We start from the raw sequence: 12,948 nt of genomic DNA, 5'->3' as shown, positions 1-12,948 counted from the left end.
TTCCCTTATGCAATTTCCCTGATTCCTATAAATTCCTGAATTAATTCCAAAGTATCAGTAGACTCAGGGAAGAAACTTTTGGATTAGAAGAAATAAGTCTTTAAAAAAAAAAAAAATCAGGTCATAATTAAAGTGCTAAGTATCAACCTGAAGCTAAAATCACTAAAATAAGCTCATTTATGAGATGCTAGATCATAATCCTACTACACTGACCTGGCCACCAGTTTAAAATGGATAATGACAAGAAACATAGTTATAGCTTTGAAATGTACAAAGAAATAATATTAGGTTTCTAGAAAAATGTTCTATAGACATTAGGCATAGCCAACTAAGAGGAACGAATGAAGAAAATGAACAAGCCTGTAGTACCAGCAAAAATTTCCAACTTTATAAACATAACGTCAAAAGATAGAAATAGCTAGCTAGACAGCTAAAGAAATAAGGCCAAAAAAAAAAAAATTAACTAAAACATAGTCTAGACCAAGTACCAATAATAGCATCACTTAAAAAAGTAAAATGTCAATAGAAATTCAGAAATTACTTTAGCCAGTCTATATTAGTTACATGAATAACATGAGCTTGAAAAAAGTAGCTACAACAACATTTTGCTTATTGTTTCTGACCTTTATAATTCAGCTGTTCCCCCCCACCCCCCACTTTACAATAGGAATCACTTTTTTTTTTTTGTCTTTTGAGGGCTGCACTTGCGGCACTCCCAGACTAGGGGTCCAACCGGAGCTGCAGCTGCCAGCCTACGCCATAGCCTCAGCAATGCCAGATCTAAGCCGTGTCATGACCTACACCACAGCTCACAGCAACACCAGATCCCCAACCCCCTGAGTGAAGCCAGGGATTGAACCCGAGACCTCATGGTTCCTAGTCGGATTTGTTTTTGCTGCACCACGACGGGAACTCCAGGAATCACTTTGTAATACAAAACTTTTTAAAACATCAGTTACCAAAAACCACAATATAAATGCTGAACAACATCTATGCTGTTATTTGTCTTGGTAAAAGGAAATACCAACAACTTGCCAAGAATCAAAGTTAGCATAAAACTTTGATTGACAGTGTTGCTTTCACACTTATGACTCAGGAAAAGAACAAACAAAAATGAGTAAATCATTATTCTTCTTAGTAAGTAATCCCAGAATAAAGTTTTCCTCTAAGAAAATTATGAAAAATCAGAAATCCAGCAAGTAGGTATTAGGTAAACTTCAATATATTCCTGTTTAGCTGAAATATTTAAAGTGAACTATCCAATGAAGAAAATTGAGGTAGAAGAGTATCAAGTTAGTAAAGGCAGTGTTACAAGGCAGTACCGAACCCAAATACTGAAGCACAATTTTGAAAGAGTAACTACTAGATCAAGAGAGTTCATCTGGAAATAATTTATCGTAAAAAAAAAAAATCACAAACTTTGAGTACCATGTGCGTTTATAGTACACCTCAAAATCTTAGCCCTTTTCTGGATTTTTAAAAAGGCATTATAACCTCAAGAAATAGAAACCAAACTTTTTAAACAGTTTTCACAACAAAATTTATTAGAAGAATAGTGGTTTTGAAAAGTCTAGCATCCAGTGAGAACTACCATACACAACATTACAGCTGGGAATGTTTCTCCAAAATGTCATGGTCAAATAATACAATGGAACCATTAAATCTTACACATGCACGAAAGAACTAGCGCATTTGACATACAATGCAAAAAAAAGGGGACCACATGGATTAAAATTTTAAGTACTCATCACATACATTAAGACACAGCTTATTTTAGTCCAGTCAAAAATCAGAACTGCATTAAAAAATTTCATGTAGTGCAATCAAACCAAAAAACTTAATCTGTGATCATAAGTGCTCTACTACATAAACATTGATCATAGCAAGGAACAAAAAAGTTCAAATCACACAGTACAAAAAAAAATCTGTAAATAAATATAAACTACAGTACAAGAGAAATATTAAATTATACAATTCCGTCAAACTGTAAACAGTATATTGAAATGAGGTCCATAAGAGTAAAGGGGGTTCCTGTTTTGTTGCATGACACTTGAACTTCTAGAAATCTGAAAGATGCCATTTTCCATATCTTCAAAGGCTATGGGTTTTTATATAGGGAGAATTCCTTTTAGATGTAAGATATCAAATATTAAAGCAGAGGAATCATCTATTTTGTTAACCACAGACAGTACTGCAGAAAACAAAAGATGTTTTAAAGAATGAAGACCTCTAGCAGACAAGTCTTAACATTAAAGATGCAAAGGGCTAAAACACTGGATTTAGAACTTCACATCAGAAGAACTTGTCACTGAGGACTTCCAGGCTATAAAACACACTGACAAAATTGTTTGCTGATACGTAATCCTAGGCCTCTGCTAACTTTTTGACATTTACATACTTATGTTACAACACCAACTTTGGCAGAATCACTACTAATAAACTCAGAGCACTCCTGGCCCAATGGTTCCATCACAGTGGCCAGTGCACAGAATTCTCTAAAGACATTGCATAAACTAGAATGTAGAGGTCAGACACCCAAGGACCAGTGCTTGAATTTAGTAGTAGTATGGTGAAGAAGCAAGAGCCACATTGAGGAAGAACTGCATCTGTTATAGTTAACAGAAACAGTAAGGAATGTTGTTTAATTGTGCTGGCTATTAGTGGCATAAAAATATATAGTTTACCTGTGTGTGTGTATATGTATGCACTGCATGTGCTGGCTATACATTTATGCACATTTTGTCCTTTTAAATACACTGTTAACAGGAACCCCCATATTATCTGCTCAGTAGTAATAACTGAATATATAGAATGCCACTATAAGAGTGTGAGGCACCGTGTGCTGGAGAGTTATATGCAGCTTTAAAATCGGTTTGGCTGAGTTATACCTGGATACCTGAACTGAGTTTTTAAGTTGACATTCATCAAGGATGTGCTACCAGCACGTCAAAATAAAAGCAAAACAGAAAAATACAAGTCACTGTTAGGTTTAAGAATAGCATCAAAGTACCTGAATTGAGTGAGAATAGTGTGTAAACTGTCCCTGAGGGTTTTTAAACAGTGTGTACAGGTTGGATTCCTAAGAACATTAGCTTTATTTAACAGTGTGGACTGATAAAATACCAATGTCTGACAGTTTAAAGTGGAGGTTATAAAGAATTATACGCAAACACTCCAAATGTATAGTTTATACATTTCTTCTCAAAGCAGCAATAAGCTGCTGTAAAGTATACATCCCATCAGAACAAGCAACATGTGGGAGTCAGATAAAGGTTTCTATCTTAGTCTGGTTTTCTGACAGCACAGCATATCAATATCCAATGACTATATTTTTCCTAGATCAGAATGTAACTAATTTTGACTATCAATATAGGATTAGACTTTTAATCAAACACTTTGCTATTACATACTAAAATTCCTTAAACTTACTAATGCTGGTATACTAACCTAATTATCCCCCCCCTCGTTTTAGAAATATACCCTTCCACAACTTAAAAACATTAAGATCCATTTTCAGTTCTCTGATGTAAAAAGCATGTCAGTGAATTAGTATTAAAAATTTACACAGTAAAAAGGCTTGAATTTCAGCCAAAGATTCTAAATACTGCTCATTCCCTGAAGACTTAAAGGGAGAGAGAATCCCTACCCATTTCCTAGTGATTTATTTTTCTAAAATGGTCTGACACAATTTTTTATTTTAGGAAATTTCCCCCTCACCTCATCTCAAATTCCAAATTCTTAGCCTGAAATGCTTAATGAAATGGGGAAAATGAGGCAATTACTTGGAATTGCTTGAAAGGTACAAAATGTTATTGTCTTTTTAAAAAATAAGACTAGAATTATTTATATAAATGTGGTCTGACCCTAATTATGTAGTATGTTTTATATTTTTAAATAATCACCCTAAAACTTACAGTACCTAAGACTCCAAAGATAAATTAAGACTTTAGTGTTGTAACAGAAAAAGTGCTGAATTATCCCTTTTCTAGTACTTTAAACATTTCAGACAAGTGCTTTCCTAGTGACGGTAAAGTTTACTATATACCCTTCCACCAAGTAGGAAAAAAAGTCACCTGGATGAAAGAAAAAACTTTTAGGAGTGTAGCACCTGGTATTTACCAAATAACAGATGTTGTTCAACTCATTCTGAGGGGGTAAAAATATTCTAGATTGAAATCTATTTGGCTATTGTATGTTAAAAATCCCTGCTCTACTGTGTCAGTGTCCTGTGTTTAATCCCCCCACCCCTCCCCCAGTCCCCTTACACACTATCCACTGAGAATCTAATCTCTAAAGAGATTATTTTAAAATTTATGTTTTCAGGACATACCTGAGAAAGGGTGCAATTATGCAGAACAAGGAACCCAAGACTGCACTAATACTGGTTATAGGTTCATAAATTCTTTCCCAAGACAAATCTAAAAAGTCTAAGAGGTATGGATCTTCAAATATGTCTTACTGCTTTAGATTTTTTTGGTATGTGTGTAGGGTCATTTCCAGTGTTGAAAAGATCATCTTGAGCCTGTTCAATGACAGTTCAAGATGGGGTCAAGAGTTTATTTCCATATTCAAACAATACAGATTAAATATTATGATTATAATATTTGCTACATCCAATAAATCTATGATTAACTAAAAGTGCTTGCTTTTCGGCTTTTATTGATACAGCTCTAAATGAACTGGAAACCTTAAAATTACCCCCTAAATAGTTGCAGAATTAACTCATATTTTATTGTCAAGCCAACATTAATTAGCCTTGATTCTCACTTTTCACACAATCTAAAAGATTTTTCTAACTAACAGATGAAGATGGCCCAATTTTACCATGTTATCTATCCTGCGACTCATTTTTAGTATTATAGGGCAGAATCTTTAGCCTTTTCTCAAGTTTACAAAACTTTCCCTGTCCTACTTCCCGCCCCCCTCCCCCAATCTCGTTTATAACACTTAGGGCACACAGCTACAGGGCTAATGTCTGCTTCTCTAAAAGGCAACTGCGAGTTTATTTGGGAATAAGAGACAGAGAATATGCAAAGAATTTCCTCTATTTTCCCTTCTTCAGTCACCATGTTCACAAATCCTACTCAAGTCTCAAGGACAGAACGTATCCAAAAAAAAAAAAAAAAAAAAAACAACCTAAGACTTTGGAGGTCTGCATTCCTTGTACCATGATTATACTTTTTTCCTTTTCAGTAGAGCTTGAAAGCAACTAGATTAAAAAAAAGAAAAAAAAAAATCCCTAGATAGCTTAATAAAGTCTCCAAATGGGCTGTTTGGTTAAAGTTGTCAATAACACTGGCCTGACCGTGGTGTTAAAGATCTAATTATAATGGAAAGGTAACAAGGAAAACAATCTTTGATATCTTAATAAAGGTAAAAATTTAACCTATAACTTTCAATGTCTAAGAAAGATTAAGTGAAGCAATTCAGTCTATTGCCATATTCCATCACCAATGACAGCAACCTGAACATATAGAAAAGGATGGTTCACATGGAAACCTCTGGCATTTAAAGAAAGAATAATTACAAAAGCAAAAATATTGAGTTTCAAAATTAAATCTACAGGGATAATAGCTGTTAAAGAAAATGACACCGAGGTGTCACATATCTGCTGTTAATGTCTCAAAGTAATTTCAGGTTCTGACATTAGGCTGACTCATTATTTGTTTTATAAAAATAACTGAATCCAAACTTCACCATTATGGGTCAATGAAATGTAAGAGAATCACAAAGGCTTAGAACCAAGCCTCGCACCATGTGCTTACATGAGGCTGGGGGAAAACACACAGCTTACTAGCAGCTCCAAGGTTGCTACATACTGCCTAATGACAGAAGGTAGTAATGGTATGGGCTTTTGCAGGTAGTCATTTTTAGACTAATTTAGAGTTCTCTCCAGAAAATTGGGAACTAAACTTCTCATTGTGCCTTACTGTTTTACTGTCTGATCCCATATAGCTCATCTTATATATATAGCTCGGGTAAAATGTTGGGGAATGGAAATGCCAATTAGTTGAGGTAATGGTTTATATAAGATAACCAGAGTTCTAAAAGCACTTCGATATTGTAAAGTAAAAGTGTACCAAATAAAGCTAATACACACTTCACACTTGAGCTTGCTCACCAGAACTGAACAGTAATTAACTTCACATAAGGACCCCTATTATCACACAAAGCCTTACTCATATCCATGATCTGCTGCAGCAAAGGTTTATCAAGCAACATCTAAACTTCAGAATAACAAACTTAATATTAAAAAGTATTATACATAAATATAAATTATTTTTCCTGAAAGAGAGACCTTGTCCTTCATGGTATTTGGGGAACAGAAAAAAGTGTACAGCTCATCACAAACAGTTCAGAGTCACTTGTAAGCCTACTAAACAAAGTAATGCAATACATTACTGTCAAGCCTGATGACTCTGGTTCAGAAGTGAGAAAGCTAATGATAAAAATACCAACTAGATATCCTTTCAGACAATTAGTGTTTTTGATTTTATAGTGACATAGCTTATCTATGGTATATCTATGTTCTCTCATTTTAAAAAAATGCAGGAAATGATTTTAAATACATTATCTCTTAACATTAATTTGGGTTATATCATATAGTTTGAGTAATATCACCATCCACCTACTGGAAAATGAAAGGAGAAAGGCTTTTGTGACAAAGATAGTTGTGAACTATACCTTCCCATACCATAAAAATGGTCAACTGTTGTCTGGGTCATGCAAAACTCTGATTAGCAGAAATTAAGCATGCGAATAGACCAATCTCTATTACTCATTTATGAGGACGTCCCCAAACTAGAATATCTACACTGAAAGTGCCAATACAGAATAGTGGCAAATCAAGAGAGAAATCAAATCACTGCGGCACCAAGACTGACAGCCAGTCATGTGATGAGCCACGTCCAAGAAACACATGGTATAATGGAACTCTGAACACAAAATTTAACATTAAAAGTGCACCTGAATATTACAAACTAACTTTACAAAACCTACAATAAGGTAAAATATATATCTTTTGAAATATTCAGCAGCTTTCTGTATTTTTTAAAGTTTTTTTTTTTGAGAGGCTCATGAAATTTAAAAGGGACCACTATCTAATTTCAACCATGCTTCACAAAACAATAATGGCTATTTTATATTGCAGTTACCAATGTAATGCAATTAGTGCTTTAAAATAATCTACACTCAAAAAAGAAAAAAAGAGAGAGACCGACCGACCTTTGGAGGAAGTATGCTTATTCAAAAGCTTCTTGGAAAAGAAAATTTACCTGAATATCAAGTCACGACTGATCTCAAGTGTAATGTTTAAAAGCTTCACAGACATGATTATTACAATCTTCAGGTCTCAGGACTTTTAATCTGAGAAAGTTTAGAGTTTGGTTTGTTTTTTAAATTCACTTTCTAACCAAAACAAATAATAGAAGTACTCAAATTTTCACTATTTACAACTCTCAGCCTACAATCTGAAATGACACAATACAAGTTCTCTTATTTAAACTGCAGCATTAAAGGGTAGGCACACCATTCTTCTGCTGCTCGATTGTCATCCACTGAAACACACATAGAAAATATTTATGTTAGTAAAACGATCACTCCATGTACACTACAGTGACAAAATTTACATAACTCAACTCATACATCACTTTATAGACTACCACATAGGATTAAAACCTCTCTGAACAGTAAAACTCTACAAAAATTGAACTTTTAGGGCCAGATTCTAAAATGGGCCTTTAATGATGCCTTTCTGAGGGGATAAAAACAAGCACAAATTAATTGCTCAAAGGACCTTTTTGCAGCAATCTTGGGCTATCAAATACCCCCAAACATCATGCAAAAAGGCACTATGGCTGCAATTAATTGTGTGTGACAAATTACCGAGTGTGGGACAAAGGAGGTGTTTCTTCATAAGCTTAGCCCTTTGCTTTCAGCAAAATTTCTACAACTTCCTTCAACTGCAGATGAAAACCATACATTTCATAAAGCATTTTTATTGCAACTTCCAGCTAGGCTAGAAAATACTGCAGAGTCATATACTGCTCTGAACTCAAACTGCCTTTCCTGTTGAGAAGACTAGAAACTAAGAGGAAACAGGCTCAGTCATCCACTGATTAAACTGCTACACAAAAAACCAAACCAAAAGAGGAACCCAAGCCCAGGCTATGTCAAGAATGTGTGTATCTGAATAACAGCAATGGTGTGCCTAACCTTTGAACACATAGGTTGCCGAGGGAAAACTATCCTTAACCTAATTAAGTGTTCCACAGTTTCCAGGCAAGAATTTATGACTTGGGAATACCTGGATCTATTTCTCTTCAAAATGTTAGTATCCATCAGAAATTATCAGCCTCAATTTAACCAATGCTCCAAGTTTGATTTTATCTTACACAAAAACTCCAATGATCTTTTGTTTGTTTTTGGTTAAGCATTTAGAAGGGCCTGACCACCTTTCTCAGTGGATCAGAATATAGGGTTTTGTGGGGTAGATTTTGTTTTGCACAAAAAGTAATTTTAATTTGGTCACAATGTAAAATTAAATTTCATGGGCTTTATCTGTTATTCTTAAAAAAAAAAAACTATGGAAAATAAACATTCCCAACCTTATCACTGTAATTTTAAAAGCCCATCTCAAAAGAAAAAAAAAAAAAAAAAAAGCTTAGATTTTTTTTAAGGAGTGCTTATACAAACATGATTTGAAAGGTCTTGAACTGTGTGCTAAACAACCATAAAAATCAGGTAAATATCAGAAAAAGTTACGAAGGGGATATTATGTAGGATGCCAAAAAAGGAAAAAAAAGTTCAAAGCGACAAATTAAATTAAAAGCTAAACAAACCGGCCCCCCTTTGTACTAGTATCTTGATTAGTCAATAAAAAAGAATCATAAGGAGCTTGATTTCTGACTGAATCATTGTTAGGACTGAAATGCAACCTAAATCATACTAGGTTACCTTGGGGTTGTGTTTCTTCTCTCACTACCAAACAGATTCTTAAGTGGATATTTGAGCAGACTACTGAGACTGTAAAATCTAGATATCACTTTTTCCATATTATGAGTACTTAAACACATTCCCCCCATCTCTCCCATCCCTCAATAAACAGATCTTGAATATTTTAAAACAGTTGCTGTCAATGACATTCAGTTGTTAGTTATTAGCACATGATCAAATCTGTAAAAGGATTTAAGAATAAAGAAACTTAGTTTGCTAAAATGAGGCATCCTCTACTGTTTTACTGTAATGTACCCTGACTGCTCCTGAGTAAGAACGGAGCTCGTCCTCCATGAGATAAGGCTATATCCTCACTTGTTGGTGAGACCAAATTCTACCCTTAAAAATCCCAAATGAAATTACAGCAAAGGTAGTGTTACAAATTAACTGAAGCATTTCTGAAGGTAGTGTGTGTACATTTTCACCTCCTTCCCCTCTGGGTGAGCACTAAACAGATTGCTAATTTGTTAAGTAAACTTAATAGAAGAAAATCATAAAATGTTAACTGACCCAAATAATTATCACTGAAAAGTCAAATTACTTAAATTCAAAGGTTCATTGTTCTTAGTTTTAGTTCAATCCTTCAATTAGTTGAATCTCAGAAGAAAAAAATGTGAGTAATTTTATAAGATGGCTTTCCAATTTGCAATGATAAAGCTCCCAATATGACAGAGGTGGAATGTAAAAGGGGCTTTTTTTCCTTTAAAAAAAAAAAAAAAAAGGCAAATATAACTTAAGGGTAAAAAAAGAAAGAAAGCAAGCATGTAGGCTCTACAGGCAAGGAGTCCACTTCCATGTATCTGTTCTCTGTGAGGTAACTCAATTCTCTTTTGTAGAGAAACATGCAAAAGGCCAAACAATATCCCGAGCCATACTGCACATGAAAATTTCAAAATATGCAACATTCAGAATGCACCTTTCACTTCTGTATACACAGGTCAATGCAAAATCTGCAAAGAAACAAGTGTCACAGTAAATGAAGTTAGGTGCAAGCAATGACAGCTGAACAACGCAGTAGTGCTCACCCAGTTTGTACAGTAATTGGCACTCTACAGTATCCTACTCATTTTTTGATTCATTTGCACTTTGTGCTGCCTCTCCCTGGGGATCTAATTCAATCTTTACAGAAACATCTGGCCCCTCCGACCTCATTAACTTCATCTTTTTCTTTGGAGGGTTTTTCAAAGTGCCCAGCCTCTCCTTTACTTTGTACTCCAGTGTACTGTGGGGAATCCCATAAATACTCTGAGCTTTGGAAACACTCATTTTTCCACTCATAACCACTGAGATTGCTTCCTCCAGTATCTCACTGTTGTACTGTCTGTAACGCCCTCTTTTCTTCCGAGGCTGCTTGGAGCCAGGATCTCCTTCTTGATCCGATGTGGGATATGGCTGTCCAGAGGTAGACTGCTCAGCATCTGAGCCCCAAGAATCGGGTCCAGCGTCTAACATGCTTTTTCTATTTTGTTTTGGAAGAATAGCCCTTAATTTTTTACTAAGCGCGCTCTCCGTTTGTGAACCCATTACCAAAGAGCTATAGCTGTACTGATCGCCAGTGCGAGATTCCCAAGAAAGATCCATTCCTCGAACTTGTGGTATCTTTAAATCTACAGGAGATGAATGGCTCGCATCCTTTTTCCCATCTTGTTTTGCTTGAAGTGCCATTTTTGGAAAGGCAGAGTTTTCTGCAAGAAAAGGAAGGTCACTGATGTTGTTGAGTGCACCATTTCCCCTGAACTTCATACGGCTGAGGTTGAACTCATAATGTGGTTTTGCCCAAGAGGCTTCCCTGGATAATATTAAGTGCTGTCCATGATTCTGTAATCCAGATGGCCCAAGGCTGGCAGCTGTAGACAATTGGTTTCTGCTCAGTAGTTCTTCACTAATCTGCAGGGATCGAGCCAGTGGAACTTTGAGTGATGTGGAGTGTCCAAAACCTTCCCTGGTTCCATCCTGTAAGCTTCTTGGAGGTACCCCATCACCACTCCGAAGTCCGTCTGGGCGGTACTGGCTGGGTCTCCCAGGTCGCCTAATTGGATGGAAGGAAACTGATGTGAGCAGGACTTGCACAGGTAGGGAGGGATGGGTGAGGGGACCACTCCTTTATTAGAAGGCCTTGCTTGGGTAACATCACTTTGTGTTATTTATTTATTTTTCTCTAAAATTTAAAAAAAAATGGTCTCAGCAGTTAGTTTTAAACTTGTTCACAAAAAAACAAAACAAAAAAAAACACCCCAAAAAACAAAAAAACAAAAAAACAAAAAGAAAAAAAAAAAAAGAAAAAGAAAAAAACCAGGAGCTTTTGGGCAAAGAAAAATTAAACCTGTCAGCTGGTCTCTGGTTGGGTTCACAAATTTTCGGAGAAAAAGTTTCGCGCAACTGTCTGAAAATAGCACCTTAATTATTAATTACAAAGTAATCATCAAGTCTCCGTAGATCTACAAAGAATTGTGTTACCAATGTGACGTTACCACTAAACAAGCACAGTAATAAAAGAGTAAGCCAAATTATTTATTCTAATGCAGCATATTCAACATTCATGACAACCAGCTATAAAACTGGAACAATTTACATTGGTGGAAACCATAGATAATTGTTCATTTATATCACAAACAAGTTGATGCTCATTATCAAAAATCAAACCACTCCAAATGACATTTCTTATTTTGCTTGGGGGAAAAAATATGGCTTCCAGCCCCAAAGGGGTAAAAAACTCCAAATCAAAATAAACCAAAATACCCAGTGAATTATAACTTACCACACTTCTTCATTTTAAAACACTATTAGTTGCAGATACATGAGTACCACTAATTCCCCATTTGAAACCATCCAAGCTTTAAAGAAACTGCTCTTTACTTTCCCCAAAACTTGTTCTATTCAAATTATTGTCAGAAGCATACAATTTTTAGCAGTTTTCTTTAGTTTAAAAAACGCTTCTTCTTAAAATATCAAACGTCAATTTTGAAATTTTAAGTGGATACCTTTCAAGTAGTGTTTAAAAAAAGTAAACTACTTACACAAAGGTAATTCATAAGGTTTTCATTTTTACAACAGAGAAAGATTATCAATGATAAAACTGGCAACTGGAAAAAGCATGCCCAAGGGGAATAGTTACATTAACTAGGCGCAAAAGTGGAACTTTGCAGAAATAAAAATAAACCATGTTCTCTAAAAGACTATAGGGACTCTGCTGTTATCAATAAACAACATAATATGGATAACAACTCAACTAAAAGATGGGCAGTACTGCTGGTGCTTTTGTCTACCAGAACACATTACTACAATGAAAATATTTACTTTCCATTCAGAGGGAAAAACAGAGCAATTTCAACCATAAATACATGGAACCTGATTGCCAAGTTTCAAGTGAATCTTAAGCAAGGGATGCATTTATGCAAAGAGCACTTAGGTCTTTTCTACATGTGTTCTTAATTACACAACTCAAGTTTTTTGATACAACCTGATTTGGGACCATAATGATTTAACATATCTAGTATAAACTACAGTGAAGGGAAAAAAAAAAAAAAGGGCTTGAGAAAAAAAGATCAGTAAACCATGCATACTGAATTAAATTAATAAGTTATTTTTACGCTGAATAAAGGAGGAGAGAAAAAGGAAGATGATGGAATTTTAGAGAAAATAAAGGGAGCATTTGAGAAGTGAGCAAAGGAATCCTTCAATTGGAAAGTAATTAAGAATAACTCGAAAAAGGTTAGTGTCTATTTACTCCTTTGATATCAACAACTCCCCATGATGATATTCTAAAAGTTAAATAAACCTAAATATTAACTAAAAGTTATTTTTCATATCTAGATGAAGCTGATTTTTGTTCATAACAGTTTTATGGAAATGCCTTCCAATATGGCATCTAAGCATCTTCATTAATACCTGACTTTTAAAAACAGTTACTATGTACACACAGAGGGAGAAATTAAGACAATTCTTACACTATAA

General features: G+C 35.0%; 1 protein-coding gene across 16 annotated transcripts in view; it reads right to left on the bottom strand.

Moving 5' to 3' along the window:
- The window catches only part of LOC100627422 (ligand-dependent corepressor), a 139,567-nt gene that overhangs the window by 25,005 nt on the left and 101,614 nt on the right, over positions 1 to 12,948 (bottom strand). For 2 of the 16 annotated variants that reach the window (XM_013983649.2, XM_021074311.1), the window contains exon 7: positions 1,516 to 11,023. The exons of 12 other annotated variants lie outside the window; for them this stretch is intronic. In XM_013983649.2, coding sequence (XP_013839103.1) covers positions 10,054 to 11,023 — 970 coding nt within the window. In that variant the 3' untranslated portion in view covers positions 1,516 to 10,053. Of the gene's footprint in view, positions 1 to 1,515; positions 11,024 to 12,948 lie in introns of those variants that run through there. 2 more of the 16 variants (XM_021074312.1, XM_021074313.1) reach the window with 1 other exon arrangement.

This window comes from Sus scrofa, chromosome 14, assembly GCF_000003025.6.
Source record: "Sus scrofa isolate TJ Tabasco breed Duroc chromosome 14, Sscrofa11.1, whole genome shotgun sequence".
NCBI lineage: Eukaryota > Metazoa > Chordata > Mammalia > Artiodactyla > Suidae > Sus > Sus scrofa.
This window is presented reverse-complemented; position numbering and strand designations above follow the sequence as displayed.